At 44.9% G+C, this 24,409-nt stretch overlaps 1 protein-coding gene across 3 annotated transcripts in view; it reads right to left on the bottom strand.

The window, feature by feature from the left end:
- Nucleotides 1–1,171: 1,171 nt before the first annotated feature.
- Nucleotides 1,172–24,409, bottom strand: part of LOC125706185 (thrombospondin type-1 domain-containing protein 4-like) — a 40,355-nt gene continuing 17,117 nt past the window's right edge. For 2 of the 3 annotated variants that reach the window (XM_048972759.1, XM_048972760.1), the window contains exons 8-18: nt 12,115–12,319; nt 9,604–9,779; nt 9,426–9,513; nt 8,651–8,806; nt 8,437–8,566; nt 6,628–6,832; nt 5,868–6,041; nt 5,531–5,704; nt 5,248–5,427; nt 3,312–3,456; nt 1,172–1,894 (exon numbers count right to left, since the gene is read on the bottom strand). In XM_048972759.1, coding sequence (XP_048828716.1) covers nt 1,752–1,894; nt 3,312–3,456; nt 5,248–5,427; nt 5,531–5,704; nt 5,868–6,041; nt 6,628–6,832; nt 8,437–8,566; nt 8,651–8,806; nt 9,426–9,513; nt 9,604–9,779; nt 12,115–12,319 — 1,776 coding nt within the window. In that variant the 3' untranslated portion in view covers nt 1,172–1,751. Of the gene's footprint in view, nt 1,895–3,311; nt 3,457–5,247; nt 5,428–5,530; nt 5,705–5,867; nt 6,042–6,627; nt 6,833–8,436; nt 8,567–8,650; nt 8,807–9,425; nt 9,514–9,603; nt 9,780–12,114; nt 12,320–20,261; nt 20,396–24,409 lie in introns of those variants that run through there. The other variant, XM_048972761.1, reaches the window with a different exon arrangement.

Genomic DNA, 24,409 nt, shown 5'->3' with positions numbered 1-24,409 from the left:
AGTTTTTATATAATTTTTTTATATAATTTTATATAATAATAAATGATTTCCGTGTCGTCCTTTCAAAGACACATTACATGCATCTAACTCTTCATGTTTGGGACAATGACATACTTAAAGAATACTTAAAGTATTACTTAACTATATAACTATAACTATAATAGGAACTATTAAGAATACTTAAAAAACTTAGAATAAAACTGTAGCAAAAATACATACTTCATTTTGGAACCTTTTAATAAACGGGGAGTGATGACATCATGTTCAAAGTTTTCAGATACTTTGCACGTACAGCCTGAATGTGGTAATAGTGGCCTCTAGTGTCAAATATGTGCATTTCCATTTTCGGTAAATGGTACGTGATTGAGCCACCCTAAGAATTTGATTGTTCGAAAACTCTTGTTCCCATGCCCCTCCCCAAATGAGACATCATGCCCCATCCCAAATGCCACCCTCCAAAGACACTGTGTTTTATTTTAAACAATTTAATTTAATTAAATTTTCATTTTAACAAAGGCATTCATCCTAAAATCACTTTTAACCCCACTGCCTATAGCTGACACCGATCCCACATGATGGATGGAAATCTTGGATTGGGCCACTCATCTGAAATTGATGAGTTCCATTTTCATTTTTTTATTCAAATAAAGCACCTGAGGTTTTGGGCCCTATGAAAGTATATCATACTGGGCACCCAATACAGACCCTTCCCCCCTTTATGGCACCTCTGCACACCCAGAGACCAGCCAATATCCACCAATACACACCCATCGTCCACTCCCACAACTGACTGTCAAGCATATCCTTCATTTAAGGAGTCGAGAGAAGACAGGAACCACTCGCCGCTGGTAAGCCGCAACCTGCCTCGCCTCGCCTTGCCGTTCCCATGGCGATATGAATTACAGGCCATCCGAGATGTCCGCTAAATGAACTGGATCATCTGCGGTGCATTTGACTTTCAGCTAAAATGAACATCTGTACCGGACTTAGAGTGTCAGACACAATGTCGCTTTCAGGTGTTCATCGGATATAATGCTCATTATACTGCTTCTCAAGAAAAGATTTGTTCATTTTGGATAAACACTGGGATTTTGGTTTAAGTTGCGTACTTTGCTTGGTACTTTGGTTTGGAAAATCTTAACTGAATTTACAGAAACCACTAAACTACAAATCTTGGTAAACCAATTTTTAATGTATAAATCAAATCTTATAAATATACATTTTATATTGACATAGAGTACAAAAAAGTGTGCATTCTATACAATACACAGTGAAAGCGGGAAATAGAGTCAGATTGGAATCCTGCAACCTCTCTCTGAAATCCTGACCCTAAGTGTCGTCATCCAGTGATGGAACGGCAGAGTCGAGCAGAAGATCTCGGTGATCCTGATCAGGTCCACTTCACAGTTTGGTGTGAGGTCACTTTCGGATTCTCCGGTGTGGCGGTCTTTTCTCGTCCAATGAGGAGGGTCTGGCTCCCTCCCGCTTGAGACGTGTCCTCATAGCACAGCTCCCTTTCCCTCACGGCTCGCTCTCACCTCCTCCTGGCCTTTGCTTTAAACCACACGTACTTTGTTTGTTTTGCTGCCATCAGTCTGTGCAGACTCGTGTTTTCACCGCCCCCCCCCTCCGCCCTGGGAGTGTGCCCCCTTGTGGTCTCTTGACCAAATGCGGATGAGCTCAGCAAATGCCATCATGTGGTGGACAGTGCCGTTCCCGATGGGGGAAGAGTTCAGGCGAAGAAAGGGACGCTACCGGCGCCCCTTATAGCCGCTCTGTCGCTGGGCCACTCGCCTACAGGAGGCGCAACACGCTGTCTGATAGTAGTCATAGACGCAGAGGCGGGCCTGAACCACCACGTTACAGTTGTAGTACTTGTCCTGACAATTCTCATCTGAATGAAAACAGGACAGATAATGCTGAGGACATGACTTATCCATACTTGAACAAACTGTGGAACTTATATGAAGTAACAAGTTGTTAAAAGTTTTAGAACAGACAATGCCGACTGTTTTACAACACGGTGATGTAATTCATTTGCGGTTTATGAAGCACAGTGACTTGTGTCATAGGCCTGGCCCATGGGGTATAATGCCATGCAAACGTCTTAGGCAAAGAAAATGTAAGAAGTTGTTTATCTCTGGTAGCAAGTATATATTTGCTCAGAGAAAAAGAAACACATACTTAACATTAGAAAGTATGCAAATCAACAGTGACACAAAAAATGAGCAACAATATATCCTGTTCTCCAAAATATTACTGACATCTTCTTGGCTGGCTAGATGAACATAGCTTCAGTTCCCAAACCTCCCCTCAGGGGGCATCCCAGCCATTCAGTGTGTTTGTTAAATTTCACCACCAACTCAATTAATGAATTAACTGAAGTAGTTCAATAACTAATTGAGCTAATGATGAGCCATATGAGATGGGATAGGCAAACAAACACTGGTGTACTGGATGGTTGCTGCAGATACTGGGGTAAATTTAGGAGAGGTTTTGAAATGGTTAAGCTGACACACTTTCACAGGCCTAATATCATAGTTTTACACCAACAGATCATTTAAACATCATTTTCTTTGACTGTCTAAGGCAGAGGTATCAAACTCCAGGCCTGGAGGGTCGGAGTCCTGTGTAACTTTAGTTCTTTCCGTTTCTCTGACCCTCCAGCACTGGAGTTTGACTCCCCTGGCCTAAGGCTTTTACTCAGTACTGCAGATCAGGGATGGGCAACCCTGATCCTGGAATGCCGGTACCCAGCAGGCTTTCTATCCTACCTGATGAGTCACTACTGATCAGATGCGGTTCATCAGAGACCAGGCAGGATAGAAAACCCGCTGGAAATCGGCACTTCAGGATCAGGCTTGAAAAGGTTTTTGTAAAAAAATCTCCAAACATCTTCTAACAGTTTATCATGGTCGTGCTGGCAGGGGTCTGATCCATGGTGGTAGGACCCTGGATAGAATGCCGGTGCCATACACTATGGTAGGGTTCCGCAATTTCAATCCTGGAGGGCCAGTCTGCAACACAGTTTGCATATTTCCCTGCTCAGACACACCTACTACACCTGGGAATTGGCTAGTGAGCTGAATAAGGTGTGTCTGCAAACTTTGTTCCTCCAGGACCGGAACTGTGGAATCCTGGTCTATGGAGAATATTGAGGTGCCTAACTGCATGTGTTTGTAGTGCTAGAGGAAACCAGAAATCCCAGAGGAAACCTGCATGACATGGGGAGAGCATGCACCATGCATGGGATTCGAACCCCCAGTCCTGGAGGTATGACCCACAGAACTGCATGACAGATGCCTGCTTACCGAATTCGGGGAGACAGGGCTCAGGGTGGCAGCTGCGTCGCTCCTCAGGGCGCAGCCAGTCCTCGCAGGCCTCGCTGGGTACCATCTGATCTGCGAAGCAGCACACCTCCCGCACCTGGAAGCCCCCCTCGCACGTCTTCGAGCACTGCGGCACAAACACAGGGGTCACGACCTCCCCACCGGTCAAAGTCCAAACAGAGAGAGGACATCCTCCTTTTGTGTATGATTAATGTTTCTGCTCGTCCATTTGAGGTTTCAATATCCTCAGGTCTAACATCTCCACTGATTATCTATGACATTGAATACCTAAGATGCTGGACGTCTCTCCCATAATCTCACAGTGTTTCTGCTGGTGATATTTTCGGTGGGGGCCCCCCATGCCAATATCTTTGCCCCCATGGCAAAAAAATCACCAATCCAAACAATCAATCATTGAATCCAATGCTTTGATGACTCGCTGGCGAAGCCTGATTCCCACTCCCTGTGGGTCTATTACGGAATTTATCTGGTTAATGGCACTAATAGCCTATATTACATTATTATTTAGTATATGCTCTTATAAAATTAGCTTATTTAGGCAAAATGGAAACGGAAAACAGATGAGGCAGATAAACAGAGCAGGTACTTAGTTTGGTGGGAGGACAGCAACACATCTCCCCCCTCCTTCTTTTACACCCCATTCACAGACTGAAACCCGCTTATATGTCGCTATTTTACCATAATGGTGCGGTGTAGGAATGGCAGCGAAACTGTAAAGTCTATCCATTAATCTGACCCCTAGCAACCTAGTTACAGCATTAACTTTCTGACACTGTGACTTTTTCCCCCTTATTCATTACACTGATAGCTGTTGGAAGTATATAAGACCCATTACTAATTTCCCACAACAAACCTGCTACGTTTGACTGAGTCACATACAGCTAGGCTGTGTGCAGTGCAGCTAGGCTGAGTCACATACAGCTAGGCTGTGTGCGGTGCAGTTAGGCTGAGTCACATACAGCTAGGCTGTGTGCGGTGCAGTTAGGCTGAGTCACATACAGCTAGGCTGTGTGCGGTGCAGTTAGGCTGAGTCACATACAGCTAGGCTGTGTGCGGTGCAGTTAGGCTGAGTCACATACAGCTAGGCTGTGTGCGGTGCAGTTTGGCTGAGTCACATACAGCTAGGCTGTGTGCGGTGCAGTTAGGCTGAGTCACATACAGCTAGGCTGTGTGCGGTGCAGTTAGGCTGAGTCACATACAGTTAGGCTGTGTGCGGTGCAGTTAGGCTGAGCCACATACAGATAGGCTGTGTGCGGTGCAGTTAGGCTGAGTCACATACAGCTAGGCTATGTGCAGTGCAGTTAGGCTGAGTCACATACAGCTAGGCTGTGTGCAGTGCAGTTAGGCTGAGTCACATACAGCTAGGCTGTGTGCAGTGCAGTTAGGCTGAGTCACATACAGGTAGGCTGTGTGCGGTGCAGTTAGGCTGAGTCACATACTGTTAGGCTGAGCCACATCAAGTTAGGCTGCGTGCAGTACAGGAGATGGGCAAAGTTGAGGAATTAGCAACTGTTAAACAAGTAATTATAATTGTCACTGAAAAACAATGAGCTTAACAGTAATTTAATAATGAGTCTATTAATTCAGATAATTATTAAGTGTACGGGTACCTCCATAGACAGAGAGGGAACATTCCAACACTAAACAACAATAATAAAAAAAAAAGAAAAATGTACTACAATGATTTGATGTCTGCATTTTTTTTCAGTATCACCATCCCCCCCACCTCATAATACTCCCCCCACACCAAATCCACAGTTTACATTTTCTAAAACATCAGCCAGGTCCTTCTGAAATACCCTTTATGTGGCTTTTAATCAGTACTGATCCGGTGTGACATTCAGATCTATAAGGGTTTTCTTAGATATCTAAGCAGTCTAAATGGCAAAGGACTCACTGCACTCCAGTCCGTGTGGTACCACTTGGCTCCGCAGGCCTTGAGCTGGCAGCTTTGCTGGTTGGGTGGACGCTCCAGGGAGGAGCACTCAGAAGGTGGCAGTACAGTGAAGGAGGCGTCTGCTTTGGCCAGGCACACCACCGCCCTCTGCTGGTTGCCCGGGCCACACTCTGCTGAACACTGATGGACAGCCGCAGAACAGGAGATCGGGCCATCAGACTGGGGCCGCGATGGCTAATGGCAGGAAGTAGTGAAACACATGCAGGTACGCATCCTTCCCCACCTGACTCCAGGGGCCTGTAAACCATTCTGTCCGATTCTCACAGGGGCCGCTGTTACACGCTTGGAACTCAAGGGGGCGCTCCAGCCCACAGCCATCCAGGGGCAGGCTGCTGACGAGGTTTTTCAGACACAGGACACTTCGGGTTTGGACTCCCATGCCGCACTCAGCAGAGCACTGCGGACACAGGGTCAAAGGTCAAAGGTCAGCGCAGGTGCAAACGGTCTTATGAAAGAACACGGACGTAGAGCAGGGGTTCTGTGTTAAGCCAATCAGAAGCTACTCCAGGGGGCTCCTGGTCACACGTGTGTGGGAGGAGCCTGTGTGTAAGCGCACGTACCCGGCTGCTCCACTCAGAGAAAAACCAGCTCTTGGCACAGGCACCCATGTCGCAATTCTGCACGTCGTTGGGCCGCAGCTTCATGTTGCACTCGTCGTCGGGCACGAAGTCACCCACGTTGCTGACGCAGCGCACCTCCCGCGTCCTTTGACCCACACCACAGGGCACGGAACACTGAGGGGGAAAAAAAATGGTAGAGCGATGTGACAGTCGCGTGACAATGATAATATCACCAATGTAACAGCATATGACGGGTAGACATCAGTAATGCAGAACCTCACCTGAGAATATCATGCATATGTCAGGATGTGTAGTGAAATGTCAAATTATACAGTGGATGGAAGTAAAATACACATTATGCAGAGCAAAGAAGCTGAGAATGAAAAAGGAATAAATTTTTTTGTGTCATATTTTTAAATTAACACCTCCACTGATGGATAAGAATTGAGGTGTTTGCTTTGGACCAGCTGTCCTACCTTGCAGAAACACCTAGCTACAGAAACTTACATATTATATTAAAATAAAGTACACTTTTAAAATGGCATAAACTGACAGTGTTGGGTGTTTCAGGTCCATAAACCACAAATCCAGACCAATATTTTGTTTCTACCAACCAGGTGAGTAGCCTGTGACTGCGACTCTTTATGCTGTCCTGATTGGTAGAAACAAAATCCTGGTCTGGATTTGTGGTTTATGGACCTGAAACATCCCACACTGTAAACTAAAGGGTGGAGAGTAAAAAGAGGAGGCAGACACTCACGCTGGTCCATTCGGATCGGATCTGCCACTCACTGCAGATCTTCAGCTGGCAGGTGCTGGCCGTCTCGGGCCTCTCCAGGTGCTGGCAGCGGCCCGTTGGCACGGTGAGGGTGTGGTTGGCGTACACCTGCCTACAGAGCACCTGCCGGTGCTGCGTTCCCAGGCCGCAGGTGCGGCTGCACTCAGACCACTCGCCGATGTCCCAGCTGCATGATGTCGGCACAGAGGCCCCAGTTTAAGCCGTCAACTCACTGCAGCTGCCGCAGGCCGATCTACTGCATTTCCCGCATTCTCCCAATTTATGTCGGTTGCGCAGATTATAAAGTTCTTTGACACACTGCAGTAAGCTTGAGATACAAGGCTAGAAACTACAAGCTATCAAGGCGTGAGCCATGTAGGAATTCTTTGGATTGAAAACGTCAAGTAGCCCAGCGGCTATCTAAAATGTCTGCAATGTTGTCCTTTTGAGAGGAGGTAGCAACAGAGTGTTGTTTAATACTAAGTAGGCACTTGCAGAAACATGGTAAGGAAGAATATCGTGATATCGCGAGGCTTACTCAGACAAAGAATGCAGCACTGTCTACTGTATGGGTATGTATATTTAAATACTTATTATATCCCTAATATTGGGCAGGGTTCCGCTAATCAGCTAACTGCTGATCATTGAGGTTAACTATTTTGTTAGCGGATTAATGTTTGCGCTAACTTTGAAAACAGATCAATTATGTAACGCTAAAATTAGTTCCGCTAACTGTGATTTTTCTCAGGCAAAGTAAATGAAGTTTCACGGTCAAAAATATTTGTAAATCCTAAAAATCACACATAATCGTTCCGGTCTGTTGTGAGGGTGTCTGTATCAGTCTGTCACATTGTTGGCTGACTACATGTAAACACAAGACGTGACTGGTCAATAACTTGTCATATTTAAGGTAGTCTGGACTAAATGTAAGCAACAAAGTCCATTTATACTGGGGTACCCTGAACTAAATGAAGTACTGGGGCCAGTGTCACAAATCTGAATTTCTTGCTTAGTTGCATAACTCGACAGATTTCAGGTACCCCAGTTTAAATGGACTTTTTTTTATTCACCTACATTTAGCACAGACTACCTTAAATTCAAGTTTTCTGGCTAAACAATAAATCCTGACCAAACTATAGACTAACCAAGAGCTGAGATGGTGGCATGTTTGTTAGTCCCCAAGCAGCATCACTGAGGGCAAAATGTCAGCATGAACCAGTCGAGGAATAGGATTCCTCCGAGAAAAACGCTTATATCTTGCAAATAGAATATCACTGAAAGAAAAGTTACTCTGGACACTATACATAATCCAATGACGATGGGTGAGTCCTAAATATCCCCAGGTAATCACTCCAGTTCTGCGGAACTAAATTTCTGACCAGGTTAGAATTTCAGTTCTCTAGGTATGTTTTTAAGGGTGTCAGAGCCCAAAACTAAACTGAAGCTAAATTCATGTAATAAAAGTTAGTGGTTATCATTAGCTTCCACAATTGTTTTTTGTGGCTTATCAGTTTAGCATTATCGAATTAAAGTTTGGATCTAACGGTTTAGCAGTTATCGAAGCTAACTGTACGGTTACCACTGCCTAATATTTATAAGTATGTATATTATATGTATTCCTTATATATATTATACTTTGTTACACACACACCGACGACCAAGCCCATCCCAGCCCTTCCTCATGTGACTGAGGAGACAGATTGAGGCAGGTTTCCTATATACTGCTCATACCAAAGGCACACAGAGGATAGCCGATGCTCCCTGTGCGGGCAGAGGTGGCAGAGAACTCACAAAGCGGGGCAAGGCTCCACATTGCAGGCTTCCTCCTGTGGACTGGGCCTGGAAACGCTGTCACACAACTCGTCCCCCACCGGTTCGTGAGTGACTCTCCGGACACAGCCAAACACTGTGCGCCTGGTGCCTGTGAGGAAGCGGCTGCGTGAGCACAGCCACAGCCGAGCCTGAACATCTCAGGCTCTCTGGGTCGGCTGCCTGCCAGCCCTACCTCGGCCACAAGAGGCGCTGCAGTCCGTGGTTCCCACAAGCTTCCAGTTGTACTCACGCTGGTGCCTTGGGAGTAGAACTGGCTCATCTGGGATCAGGGAAGGATACCTCACCCTACTTGGTGGTTCATGGTCACCTTCACCATTCAAGGCATTCCCTGGGGGATAGAAGATAAGAAGCACTTCAAACCCCAGGAACTAGTAGTACAGATGGGCAGGTAAGCGCACTGACTGGGGGAAAGTGTAAGAGTGACATAAAATGCTAACCTGAACATTTCCCTGTCCAGAAATATCATATTTATATAGTTTTCATGAAAATAAAGGATATTTCTTACTCTTTTTGCCTACCTATGATTTGGCATTATTTTTTCCCAAAAACTGCACTGAAATTACTATCCATTATAATGCCACAGTTTTCCCACATTCCTCAGTTAAAACACTGATCAATTTCACCCTCAATTTTCTCACAGAAAAATCTACAAAACCCCCAGTAAACCTGGTAACACTTAGAAAAACTGAAAGTTTGAAGGGAAAAAAAGCTTTCCAGGGTATTCGTAGTGACATCCCACGTTCAACAGCGGAAAACTGTAATGGAAATTAAAGTGAGGTCCCAACTAACCAAAAACTATTTGAAATATGTAATGACTTGATTTTTTTGTGTCCTTATTTGGAATCAAAATGAAATATTGACATTAAATTAACCTGGGCCTGTTTTCAATTTTTACCCACTGTCACCTAACAACAGCCATAAATGTCAAGACTGACTGAGACAAGCACCTGTGCTGGAAGCAGAGGGAAGCTGTGGGTTTTCGACAGGAAGGATGAATTCATAATGCACCCCTGGATTAGGCTGCTGGTAGATCATCTGACATAAAGGGACATTGATGCAGGTGAGAAATCCAAAGTAACACAGAGCAGGCATCAGAGAAGCTACTCCATCCTCTTTGTTACTCACGTAGACGTCCAGCATCTCGTTGGTGGGGCCCTCGGCGACGAAGGACTCACCCGCCGTGCTGCTGATCTCATTGGGCCGCTGGTAGGTGAACATGGTCCCTACCCCTTGGTACTTCCCGGGTCGGTCAATGGCCCAGTTCCCATTGATAATGGAACGTCCAGAACGACTCCGTAATGCTGGAAGACACACGACCCTCCACGTCTTTAATGAAGAGGATAGAACGGGAAAGCAAATGACAGAAAGCCAGGAACTGCCAGCAGAGGTTAAGGGAGTAAGACTGGGAGCTCCTGGTAGAGATAAGATCTCTGTGTGGAAACAGAATCAATATCTTCTAAAATTTCTGTCCTAATCGCTAGAATTCTATAGCACTGCACAACACACTCCACTGAGTGCTGAAACCCAGACATCTGAAAGTGTTTATCCCTGCCACCACCAATTACAGCCACAAAGACCGGCAAAACAACAGAACCACAAGGCATCCCAATCAATATAGTACTTACGGTATCTTAGATTTTTATGTAGCTGACATGCATGTTCAGAAAATGATGTGGAAGTCTCTAAATGTCCCTGTGCTCTAGGCAAGACAACTTCTAAATATATGAACAACATGAAACTATTTAGCCTTGTATATCGTGTCGTATGATATGACAGATAATCCTTGATGATGAAACATACATTACGTGGAATGGTAATGTACAAGTCCTGTCATGCGGACAACATTTGATTTTTTTCCACTTAAACTGATATCAGCTGGCAAATCAATCCTGAAATTGCCAGGTATAAGAAGAGAGAAGTGAATCAAAGTAGAAAATCTGGTCAGAAATATTGAATGTGGTGGTGTGGGCAGCTTAGGGTTCCAAAGAGAGCAGGAATTTGCCTGGAAGTGACAGCCAAGTTCGCTTCAAAAGGAATCACTCTGATAGCTTCTCTGCAATTGTAAACATCTCTGGAAACAAACACCCCTATCCACAATTGGCGTTCATTTGAAAAATGGAATGATTTATTAGTTGGGCGTTAATAACAGAGACAGAACTATCATGACTGTGCCAGGTTTCTGCTGGAGAATGGAAACCTATTTAAAACGATTATTAATAATAAACATTTTGCCTTTAAAAGGCATTGTGGGTAATATGCTACATTCATCTGTGTAAATGCTAGTGCAGGTTGTGGAGGTTCAACAGTGTAAAGAGCAAAAGTCTTCAGTAAATAAACTGCCGATGCCTAATGATAGAACCATCTGGAAGCATTTTCACTTCAATCAGTGTGGCTTGACACAAGAATCGTTTAAACTATAGCTTTCGCTGATAAGCGACTCCTCAGATTCCTCTGACCTCATATAACCTGTTTGCATCTGGAAGCAAAAGGCTGAATCCGGAGCCGTCAGTAATTCTGGATGAAAAACCGACAGACATCCTTTCTGGCAATGATGGTATGAACAGAGCAGGAGTGGGATGAAGGGTTGCGGTTTCAAAGAAGAGGAGGAGAGGAGTGGCAGCCTGTCCTCTGCTGCTGTTGCACACTCCGCCACATGGCTGAGAGGATTGGTGAAAACCTGCTAGTTAAACTCAAACCTCCTCGTAGCACATGATCGCTTTTTCAGAGGCTCTTCTCTCTTACTTCTCCGCTCTTTGGCAGCCAACAGGACAGCTAATGAGCGGAGGAATTTCTCCCTTGTGTGTCTCCCTACTGAAAATCCACGGTATCACCAGAAGTTAATGCGTCATCTAAGAAACGCACATTACCAAGGATTCATCACTCCGCTCTGCATTCCTGGAAGTGTCAAGATCTCAATCGAAATGGATGGAGATTGGAGCGGATAATGTTCCTCTAATGAAAATCTATTTTTCCAATTTCCCAGAAGGTACGCAGGGCCCTGAAATTCCAGTTTCCGAGCCGGATCCAGTGCTGAGCTGCTGCATGTCTTGAATTAGCCCAGTTCTCTTTAAAAACGAAAGACCTCCAAGTTCAGAAGCCTTTCTTGTAAATATCCCACTTCCTTTTCCAACCAGTATATTTCTGTAATGGTCATGATTATTTTTTATCGCGCACCAGTAAATCACTGTGCCAGAGCCTGCACGCCAGTGTAGCTGGCAATGTGGATTCCGAGATATTCCAATTAAGGAATAAAAAGGATTTTTAATTAAATAAAAATCTGTTCCATACATTATTTTCAAGCTTTTAGCCAGATGTAGAGGAGCCATTGCGTGTATATGGTGATATATATATATATATATATATATGGCAAATCATTTCTGTCACATTCACCTAAATAAAAGTCTTAATATATACATCAATTTTATGGTAAAACCATTCCAGGGAGTCAGGAGTCAGAAGTCCATAAACAAGAGAGTCACACCAGTGAAACAAAGGTATTTTTTACACATGCAATGCACAACATCTATAACAACTGGAGAAAGTTATGTGAAGCTCATCATTGAGAACGTGGGGTTTGCTGGAGAGAAATGCTGATGGCGAAGCCCTTTGGGGTCTGCAGCAACCCCCAGAACTCACCCAGGTAGTTGCGACTCTTGACCATCTCTGTGATGTTGATCTTGGTGGCGCCCTCTGGTATCTCCACGATCTTGTGGTAGCCCATCTTGGCGAAGGTGTGCTTGACAATGCCGGACACCACCTTGCAGGCGGTGTTGTCTCCTCCACACACCCCACATCTGTCCACCACTTTGTCTGACCCCAGGAAGTCATCGCAGCCCAGGCTCTGTCCAAGAGAGAACATGGGAGGCTCAAAAGGGACCATGTGGTACTGAGAGGGCAAGAGACCAACCAGGACACCCTGCACCTGGACCAGCATTACAGCTACCGCTAATGCATTACGTGCTAAAGCTCGTCTTGTTTACAAGCTACCAAAGATTTTGATGCAAACGAAATATTTTGATCCAAAGCAAATGAACTGAATTACGACTCACTTCAGTCACATAAAGGCCTTCAATAACAATTGCTTGCAGTAACTGCGTTTCCAATTATTTAATAGCAAAAAAATGCGAACGTGCATCTTTTCCAACATCTTCACAGGATCACCATAAAAATCCCACTACCTACAGATGGCATCAATTACTGCCTTCAGGAAATGTGATTCCTAACACCTTTTTACATGGCCAGATCCCAGGATTGTGGTGGTGGCCCACTAGGGCAGTGTTTCCCAACCCAGTCCTCGGGGAGCACATTTTTGGTCCCTTCCAGCTCTTGGTAGAAGCAAAAATGTGGACTGTCTGGAGGTCCCCGAGGACTGGGTTGGGAACCACTGCACTAGGGTATGAAGTGAGAGAAAGAGGCACGCTTGAGAAGATGGTTATGATACAGCGTGGACCATAAACTCTTATACATAAAGTTCTGTCTTCAAGGAGAGGCGCTCCATGACCTACAGCTGATCCAAGCAAGACCCGTTCAAAAGTTTGGAATATGGCCAGACCATATTACTTCCAATACAAATAAGCCTCTGAATTACACAGGACTGACAGGAAATACAAAGAACAATAAGTGACAATCAGCATGCATGAACAAAGCTCTCACGGAGCTGGTTAGTGACTAATCACACTGAATCTCTCAGAAGATGTGGCATTACCTTACATTACAAATCCCCATCCCAAACCAGCAGTCATGCAGGAAGATGTAATTTCACAATAATCCCTTTTTAGAAATTAAGAAGCTCTATCTTATGTTGTCTAGGTGAGTGTATACATTTAATTCATAATAAAGTAAAACAGAAAACATTCTGCTTGCGCAGCAGTGAACAGAGCTACTATAGCAGCATGTACTGTAAATATACCTTAACATGCTAACATACCTTAACAGCTTTAATATACATTAATAATTAACATTATGCAATTATACTATATAATAACAAGCACTATATTGTGTTTGTTATTAATGTACAGTACTGTGCAAAAGTCTTAGGCAGGCAAAGAAAATGACGTTCAGATTGTCCTCGTGTTGGTGTAAAACTATGATATTATGCCTGTCAAAGTGTGTCAGCCATTTCAGAACCTCTGCTAAAATCATCCTAGTATTTGCAGCGACCGTCCAGTGCAGCCATGTATTTTTTTACTTGGCCACTAGCACATCTCATACAGCTAGTCAATCTGTCACTGACCTTTTAAACCAATATATTTAATTATTTAATTGAGCTGTTGGTGAAATTTAACGAAATCATGGAACGGCTGAGGTGCCCCTGAGGAGAGGTTTGGGAACTGAAGCGGTGTTCATCTAGCCATCCAACTAGATATCAGTAACTTTTTAGAAAACAGAAGAATTCATTACTAGTTTTTATTGTGTTACTCTTAATTTGCACATGTTCTAATGTTAAACTGTGTTTTTTGTTCTAAGCCAAAGTACACTTGCTACCCAGATAAACAACTTTAAACATTTCTAAATGAATGGTGAACACAAGTTGTGATTTCCTGCACTACTATTTCTATTTCTTTACATATATATAAAAGAGCAGCTACCGACCTGTAATGCAAAATGTACTGAAGATTATTACTACAGAAATCTATAGTCAAACATTCAGATCATCCTTCTGAATGGGAATATATAGTCCTTCACTCTGCCAGTATTTCTTTCCCCAATTACCAGGCATTAAATTAAGAATCAACCTTGCACAAGTGCTGTATAGAACAGAAGGGTGACACATCATTCATCTATGTGTTGATGGTGCCCTTCGCTACCTCATCTCTCTCTCCATGAGACGCACAGGCACACACATGGGCGCCGTTAAGTCCCATCACTCGAGGCTATAGCCCCAAGTACTTTAAACCCAGCCCCCAGAATTTTAGCCCCAATGCCCCGGGAAAACTTGACATAGCCTCTGATCTTCTCAATAGCTAGAAACTTCCCAGGACACATATACAGGTGAGCACACGTTTTTGGGGGTGGCAGTGCATTGTCAGCCAGTATGCAGCGCCCCTGGAGTAACTTGTGTTAAGAACCTGGAGCCCAATAGTGAAATCACTCTGCTGGCCATGGGATTTGAACTGACAACCTTCCAGTCACAGTAAGAGTCCCAGCCCACACAGCCACACATCACCCTCTAAACAGTGCAATAGTGGTGGATGTCATTTTAATGCCTTGGGATGAAGAATCTGTTTATATCCCTATTTATTTATTAAATTGCCTTTTTTAAAGAGCTCTTAATGACCCACAAGTGGAATCATTACACAACTATTTACTGCAGCTGCTGAATTTGTTCCAAGCTATTTTGCTAAACAAAGTATGAATTCAGTCTGTTTACATCTCATAGATCTTTGCCCTTGTCCCTTTAAAATGTACCATAAGCAGGGACAATAAATCCTCAAGCAAAGTAATCTGCAATAATTTCACAAGCACATTAATTATACCATGGTGCAGGAGCTTAAACATTAGATGCAGCTCTTCAATGACTAGAACAAAATGGAGATAATACTGGCCAGGAATTTTTTACAGATCTGACAGATTTGTGACAGGTTCAATAGCAATGCCTTATTCTTTGTTTATAAAAAAAACAATGTTTCTTGTTACAAAGATGTTTCATAATTAAAAATATGACAACAGGTCATATAGTTGTGGTGAAGGGAAGATGTAGTGATGCTGATCTTGCAGGTAATTTATTTAGATAGTGTTTAAGGGACATTCTTGATGAAAATTACTAAATGAAACCATGACCCTCACCAGAAGGAGGTTTGAGAATGTTGCATGTATGGATGGATGGATTATTAAATTAAGCTTTTAAATTTCAAAAACCATTTGTCCTCCCAGGACACTAAACATTAAAATGCACTACAAGTACTATTCCTGGCATGGAAGAAAATCCATTGTTTTCTCAGAATCATAAACAGATTCACTAGACTACATTACCAGGCTATTCACCAGTGAGGCAATTCGCTCAAGTTCATCTCTAGTGCTTTTTGGAAGATCAGAAGAGAGGCAGCGTGTCAGGTGGGGGACGTATCAGTGGCCGACTGCCTGGAAGGGTCACGATGCTCTTATACAAACAGATCTATCTATATTCCTGCTGTTTTAAAGCATCAAAGTACGTCACACCCTGTAGTGGGGGAAGCAGAGAACAGCCAGGGAGCGAGCGATTGTCCAGATAGAGTTTTAATCAACCCTGAGTTCAAGCGAGAAGAATGTCCAGATTCATCCGATTTGCTCGCTTGCTGATGGTGATGAGGAACATTTGTCCAGGTGGAAGGACTTAGTAAAACATTACAAGCCAAAAAAAATTAAAAATCAGATCTGCTGTATAAAAGCGGGATTTAGGGAACTCGTATGGAATCAATGGGCCAATAACCCGCGTGTACACTGTTTATAAAAAACATACACCTAAAGTAAGCCGAGAGGCAGCTTTGAGGCCTTCTGCCACCAACATTGCGGGCCGGATGCCTGCCCCGACTCGCTGTCAGCAGTGAGCTGCTTCCTCTTTTAACTCCAGTTTTCTCTCAGTCCTAAGACCTGCCGTTTGGGTGGATCTCTGCATCGCAGTATATATGTTGTGTCACAGACTCCCTCCCCTTCCTTATTATGTCAGCATGTGGTTTGGCACCTTCTTCCATTACAAATGCATCTACTTGGTGTTCCAAACCACTCGTCCCAGTGCACCTTTAGCTTCCAGGACTGCTGCACACAGGGCTGAAGAGCAATTTTAGGGCAGATGTAGGGCACTTACCGCGGTGTTTATAAGGCCGTGTCACTTTCATTCTCTGTTGCTACTGAGACAGCGTTTGTCATACATTCAAGGGCTTTCCCAATGACTTATTCAGTAACAAACCTCTACCAGTCTGTAACACAAAAGCTCTGCATGGTTCTCTCAGCCTTATCAAAACTGATTTGTGTTGTTGCATATGGGTTTGTATGGGATGCTTTTTTGATGTGGCACAATGTGGAAATTATGCAACCTCATATCAACGCCCATAAAAACTAAATTATATACCATCACTTAGGGTGTGGGAACCACATCCTGATAGCAGAAGAACACATTCAAGGATAGTTCTGGTGAACCATCTGTGGAACTGCGTGTTTTCTAACAAAAAATCCTGAAGTTAGAGTCACATAGCATAGCTGAAGATCAATTCAACGTGACAGACCATCAGAAACAGATACCGTGAAGACAAAAGGCATTTCCACATAAATGCTGAAAGAGGTGAAGGAATGCAAAGGTAATGATTTGTCCACTTCAGAAATGTTTTCTTCCGTCTGTCTGAGAAGACATGGAAAAATAGGATTTACAAAGACGTGACTTCCTGTTACTTACACTATTATATGCTACTGAACATAACATTTCAATCAGCTCAATAATACTACAAAAACTACTATGACACAAAAAAGGAGGGTGAAAGAGTAGTACTTTACTCACATTCCACTCTCTGCTGCACACCACATTAAACAAAACACGCTTAACGACAAAAGGGAAAAAAACTACCATAGATTTGCACACTGACTCCCAGGACTGACTCCCAGAGTGTTTAAATCTTCATACGAAAGCATCCGAAACTGATATGCTACAAGTCGTTGAAGTCAACAGGTGCATAGAGGCACACAATGGCCGTGGTCTTAAGTAATCCTTGAGTCATTTTCCATTGGAGAAGGATCACTCAATGTTGGAGATCCGTGTGGAGTCCTGCAGCAATTACCCGTGAATACATTTTTGCATTACAGGGATCCTCGGGATTAGATGTGAAACGCAGGGGGGTTTTCATCCTATAAATAACAGTAATCCGGGTGTCCAAGCCACAGCTCTTGCAGAGCCTCCTCTTTTCATTACTCTATTCATCTGGGCTGGATTTCGCATTATAGTTAGAAAATACTGGGCTGGGTGGAGAGCCATGTCACAACTGCCTGATTTAAAGTTATCTCAGCATTCCGGAACATTCGTCCCGCCTATGAGAGAAGCAGCGAAATAGCCTCCAATTCAAATGTCCATATTATTTTCCATCAATATAAGTCTGCTTCACAATGAAGCATCACAGGGCTTTATCGCGCCGACGCTCCGCGGTGGGGCTGGCGATTCTGGAACGCGGGCAGGTCCGTTATCGAGCCTCGGAATGCATCGTAGGCCGGTTTCTCTGGAAAAGCAATAATTATAATCCTGGTCTTCCAAACCTGAAGATGCAGCGACAAGGTCACCCCAGAGGGTAATTTATGGGGGGGGGGAGGGCGGGGGGAGGGGTTGGAGATGGCCTTAGAGCAAGCAGGGTGTGGGATGGAAATGATATTACTGAAAACCACAGAATCCCACAGTCTGGGCACAGCATGAAGAAGAAAAATATAAAAGAGAAGTCCACCTTGCTGTGTAGTCCCTCAGGGGCCCCTTAATGAAATCCATAATTTACCATAGTAAAAAACCTTGTTTTTTTTTAATTATAGAAAATTCAACGTCTAAAAATATGTCAAATCGTCTAAAAAATATTTACTTCCAAAAATATGTTTAACGCACAATTAAGCTTACCATTTCCCCCACTCCATTCAGGCACAAGGCTGCATATTTTAATCCCTTGTTCATGCATACAAAAGGAATCGGTCCAGAGATTAGATTTTTTATGCACGAGTCCACCTGCAGAGTAAACTGCTAAATGCTATTCCCAGCCTCTCTCTCTGGGGTAGTCGACTGATGTTTCTTGATAGCCTGACAGCTGCACAAACTGTGTGTGAGACTCTACAGCCACACGTGGGTAGCGGACAGCAGGACCGGCCGCTGGGGCCCGCTGCGATCGGCACTGACGCTACGCTAACCTTGATCCCCGGGCTGCCCTCCCTGGCCAGACTCCCGGTTGCTACTGCGAAGTCCCACGGCCGAGGCAGCCAATAGGATGAAGTGAGGGGGCAGCCCGTCTGGGGAGAGACGCCACTCCCCGTGGATTTCCCGGACTCCTGCCCATGTCCAGAGCCGGTTTTATGTGGTGTGGGGGTGTCTGCTATCACCCCCCTGAGTCCAGGCCTCGCTGGACAGCTGACGGACACGTCTGCCCCCGCCGAAGGTGCGGCGTGCCCCCCCCCGCGCTCCACTTCCTGGTACGGAAGCTACATGTCACACTGACCGGTGTTTTTTCAATTCCAGGGGACCTTTTACAAGAAATAAGTAAGCAAAACCGAAGGACAGCTGTGCAGTAAAAACTCGGCAGCGCGGTGCGGCCTCTCTCCCCAAACACGGGTCACTCATCGCTCGTTATTCTGCTCCCCGCATCCGCGAGACCCAGCTGGACAGTAACTGGGACAATTAAGCGCTGTATTTGCCGCGCACTTTAATTCGCAATGCTAACATTAACTGACAGCTGCCCAGCAAGAAGGCAGAAGTGTGTTTTTATGTTACACGAATGAGTTGTTCTCCATTTTATTCCAGCAGACCACCTTTGTGTCAAGGACCAACTGACCACCAGAATTACCGCGCAAATCCCTCGGCTCTAGATTCTCACACCTTAAAATGAGGAGGTGTTAACATGTTAACATGCCAGAGTGGGAATAGTGAAGAACCATTTTTTTAAAGGTGTCAGTACTGCTAGAGCACAGTAACTGCACTGAGGTGAGGAGGTAGGACGACCCTGGAGTTTGTTAAAACGATGTAGCCTTTGGCCGGGACTCTGAAAAGGCAGTTTTCCAGACGACTCTTCTACTGAATTTCCTCCAAAGTAATTCCACACTAAGCTAAATTTTTATTTTAAGCCAACATCAGTGCAGAATCAACGCAGCCATGTGTAAGCTTGGCGGTGATGCACAGAACATGTAACGTCTCCCAAATTAATATCTGAAAAGTAGGACTTGAGTAAACTGGGTAAACACATTCTTTTGAGTTTTAGCGCCTTTCCAGCATATCGGAACTCAAAGTAAGAATTAATAAAAAAAGGGATTATCTGAAAGCTTAACCTAAGACCTCTGCATATCAACCACTGTGCTATAAATATTTTTTTTGTTTTGCATGTTTAGTCCTTGTAATGATAATACGAACAAGATTCAGCTCAGCCTTCATCAGCTGAGGTGTCCATGCAGCCCCCAATTCCCCCCCCCCTCCGCCACCAATAGTACTACTCGCCGAAGCCTACCTCACGCGCCCAGGGCCAAAACACCATCCGGAACGAGCCAGTCACTCTAACCTACCGTTTGCTCGACTCTACACTCAACATCCAGCATCGTGGCGAAACTTCGAAGGACTTCGAATAAGCAAAACCAGATGTACATCAGAGAACAAGTAGCACAGACAGGGGAAAGGGAGATCGCAAAGAAAGAAACTATGATATTTCACACTGGATGATTAATAGATCTCATCTGAAATTAAACAGCAGCCTGCACTCTGTCCTCAAAACACTAACATACATGCAGTTCATCAGTATTTTACAGGACATACTGGGTGCATTATGAATCATATGTAATGTGTCAGCGAGGCAAAAAAAAAGGTTTCAAGCAGCCAAAGTTAATAAGTCCAAGCAACAGCAGCAGCAAATGCAGTAGCAGCAAATGCAGTGGCAGCAAATGCAGTGGCAGCAAATGCAGCAGCGGAGGAAACAGTGCTGGAAGATGCAACAGCAGAGCAATGCTGACCCCAAGAAAAATAAAACAAGCCTGAAAAATCCCTCCATATGATCATTATTTTAGAGCTGCAGAGTTTCCTCTGGCATATCGATGCTCCAGACCCCACCCACCCCCAGCGTAACATAACTAGCGGGGGTCCTGCTTACCTGCGGCCACGGTTTCCCCAGCACGTATGTCTGGAGGCACACAAGAAGCAGGAGAGCTGGGGCAGTCAGCATTCTCTCCTGCCAGCAGGACACTCGGAGGGACAGGTTACCGCGGAGCTGCTCTCCCTTTTGCTCTCTCCCTCCCTCCCTCTCTCCCTTTTTCTCACTCTCTCTCTCATTTCTCCTGTACCACAGACCTTCTCACTACAGCACCGAAGTCGGGGCAGAGACTTGTAAACTGAGTCGTAGGAGGAACAATTTTTTTTTTTTGGGGGGGGGGGGGGGTGTCGGCCTGTAGACGTAGTAGGATGGACCCTGATATCAACCTCTACACACATACACCTTTGTATTCCTATCTTTATGATGACTCCACATCCATTTCTCTGGGCATAACCCTAATCCCAACATGATGACCCTAACCCCTACCCAGCCCTACCCTCAATAAGCAACCACACAAAAAACACAAGACATTTGGCATTTTTAATCTTAGGGTATCTTTGTAGGGACTGAAAAAAATGTCCTCACTAAGGAAAAAGTTACAGGTTTTTATAACATCATGGGGAAATCTGATCCCCAGAATGTAATCATTAAAAAAAAACAGACACACACACACACATACATACACAAAGTATGATTGTTAGGAGCTGCTACAGGCATAAATCACTAGGCAACAGCACTACAATTGGCTAATAAAAGCCCATGTATCACCCTTGGCATGTCTCCCACGGCAAGGTTCAGCCACCATGTACCCACGAGGAAACCATCTCCGATCCGTGGCAAGAAACCCGAGGTAGAGTTCTAATTTTGAGCCTCTGCCACAGTTCAGTCTCATCAAAAGTCCACATTATGGAGTCTTCACATGGCTAATGGGAGCCAAATGGCCTGGAAGTGACGTACAGTTTCCTACTCTATTGTTTCCGCGACATTAATCCCTAATTCATGGTATCCTGAATCAGCGGTATCTTAGGTACAGAGTCTCCACATGGACGCCAGGGCTGCCCTCTTATTAAATAAGCATCTGGCCATCGGAAGCCGACTATTCCAGGCAAGTAATGTATTCTGTCATCGTTCGCTTAGGCATTCTGAAATGGGCTCGCATTCCACGACATGATCCGCCATGTAACTGGAAAGGACAGATTTCGTGACGTGTTCTGCCATGTACCTGGAAAGGGCTCCAGTTCAGTGATGTGTTCTGCCATGTAACTGGAAAGGACAGATTTCGTGACGTGTTCTGCCAAGTAACTGGAAAGGGCTCCAGTTCAGTGATGTGTTCTGCCATGTAACTGGAAAGGGCTCCAGTTCAGTGATGTGTTCTGCCATGTAACTGGAAAGGGCTCCAGTTCAGTGATGTGTTTCACCATGGAACTGGAAAGGGCTCCAATTCAGTGATGTGTTATGGCATGTAACTGGAAAGGGCTCCAATTCAGTGATGTGTTCTGCCATGTAACTGGAAAGGGCTCCAATTCAGTGATGTGTTCTGGATGTAACTGGAAAGGGCTCCAATTCAGTGATGTGTTATGGCATGTAACTGGAAAGGGCTCCAATTCCATGATGTGTTTCACCATGGAACTGGAAAGGGCAGATTTCGTGACATGTTCTGCCATGGAACTGGAAAGGGCTCCAATTCAGTGATGTGTTATGGCATGTAACTGGAAAGGACTCCAGTTCAGTGATGTGTTCTGCCATGTAACTGGAAAGGACTCCAGTTCAGTGATGTGTTCTGCCATGTAACTGGAAAGGGCTCCAGTTCAGTGATGTGTTCTGCCATGTAACTGGAAAGGGCTCTAATTCAGTGATGTGTTCTGCCATGTAACTGGAAAGGGCTCCAATTCAGTGATGTGTTCTGCCATGTAACTGGAAAGGGCTCCAATTCAGTGATGTGTTCTGCCATGTAACTGGAAAGGGCTCCAATTCAGTGATGTGTTATGGATGTAACTGGAAAGGGCTCCAATTCAGTGATGTGTTTCACCATGGAACTGGAAAGGACAGATTTCGTGACATGTTCTGCCATGGAACTGGAAAGGGCTCCAGTTCAGTGGTGTATTATGGCATGTAACTGGAAATGGCTCTAATTCTGTGATGTGTTTCGCCAGGTAACTGGAAAGGACTCTGATTTCGTGACGTGTTCCGCCATGCAACTGGAAAGGGATCAGATTGCATGATGTGTTCCGCCTTGTAACTGGAAAGGGCTCTGACAGTGACCTGAAGAAGGCATATCTCCCACACCTGCATTGATTCTGGAGGATTACGTTCCCTCCTGTGATTATTTTAAAGACAATGAACAATAACACTACAAATCCTGAAGAAACAGCCTCTGGCAGCTCTTCCCCCCATTGCTCTCCAACTGAGACATAAGGAGAACAGGCTGTTTGGAGAACTCCCACTACGAGACCTGAACAGTGCCCCCTACTTGTCCGGAACAGCCTTGCAGCTGCTCCAGCATGCTATACTGGTGTTGCAATATCTGTTGCCCCTATGTGTTAGGAGGCGCTCATTTCCAAAGACAATGGTAATGTGTATCATATGCTAGGACTTTTGTTCCAACTGTACAGTCAATGTGAGCCTGGAGCCTATCCAGAGGGATTCTCACACACACACAAACACTAATACAGTCAATTTAGAGAAACCCATTCACTGAAATGCATGTGTTTGGACAGCAAGAGGAAACCAAAGCAGCCTGAGGGAATCTATATAACATGAGGACAGCAAGCGAACTCCACACCCGCAGACCAGGCGAGATTCAAACCAACAACCTGAAGGTGCGGGGTTATACACCGCATCACCGTGCTGCCCGTGATAAGACTCCTCCCACAAAATCCCATTAATACATTTAACAAACAGGACATAGATACCAAGGTCCCCCGTCGAAAACACTTCCATCTAGAAGGTACACGTTGCGTAGACTATAGTTCAACCAAACCATAAAGTGACACATTTACGCATTTTCTTAGTCAATAACTTTCTTTTTAATGCTCCTTTGGAGAGTTTTGTGACTCAGATGTTTCCAGTAAAGGTTCACAGTCTGAAATGGTTTAGCGAGCTGCATCAGGGTTGAGGACCGCACCGGTGTGCAGGCGTGAACCCCAACGTTAGCGCCACTCAAGAATCGAGCCGCAGACTCTGCTGCTGCGAAAGAAAGGAAGAGAATGTACATCTGGGATACATATTAAGTGCAGCAAGGCCAGGCATGTAAATCCCCTGACCGTTTCCTTCAAGCTATGTGTTTGACTAAAAGCCCTTTAAGGAAACAACTAGGGCTGTAAATGAATAAAACATGTAGTGTATGTGTGCGTGGGGGGGGCGTGCTGTCATTTTTCTTTAGTCTCTTGGGGTTACGACCCCAGTAGCAGAGGTTGGCATGCCTACAGCAGGGAATCTCAGTGTCACAGCAACAGCCAGGGGGAATCCGACAGGTTTACGGCAAGTCATGTGACCTGGCCGACAGAACGCGGGCCAGGACGACCGGCGGAAATTGCGTTAACCTCTCATGTGTCATAATTTAAAAGTGGTGCAGCTCCCCAAGTAGCACTAAGCGGTCCGGTGTGCAGACAGCGCCCAGATTAATGGGCCCGTGGCAGGAGGTCTCTGCTGGTGCAGTTCCACCACCTCACTTTGAAACGGTGCTGTGATTTGCCTGTTCAGGTCGGCCCATGAGAAGGGCATCACACACAGTTACTAAGGCACTCTGCAAACCCAAAACAAATAACAGTCCCCCCCCCAGACCCAGACTTAAGGCTGCTCCCACAAAGAGTGTGAATTCTAAAGGCCCTTATCACGCCCCCCGAAGCCTATCAGCAGTACTGCGCCCTCACTGGGGGACAGGAGTGATGTCCTCCTCTATCATGACCACACAGAGAGGCACATGACCGAGGTCATTTAGTCACCGGTGTTGGGGGTGGGGCTGGGGGGAGACAATAAGTCAAATCACCCCAATGAACAACCAGTTAACTGTATCTAAATCTAAATGCAAAGTAGTGACAACCACATGGCTTAGAGGGGATAGGTTTTGCTTCCTAACCACCCGTTTTAAATAAATGCTTTGACGAAAACTGTGTATCCTACTCCTGCCAATGACTGTCTGTGTAGTGACTGTAATTTTAAGCTGTCAGTTAAACAATCTCAAACAATTTCAGGGCGTTTATACCATG

This window comes from Brienomyrus brachyistius, chromosome 13 (assembly GCF_023856365.1).
Source record: "Brienomyrus brachyistius isolate T26 chromosome 13, BBRACH_0.4, whole genome shotgun sequence".
Lineage (NCBI taxonomy): Eukaryota > Metazoa > Chordata > Actinopteri > Osteoglossiformes > Mormyridae > Brienomyrus > Brienomyrus brachyistius.
The sequence above is the reverse complement of the archived record's forward strand: the minus strand, read 5'-3'. Positions and strand labels throughout refer to the sequence as shown.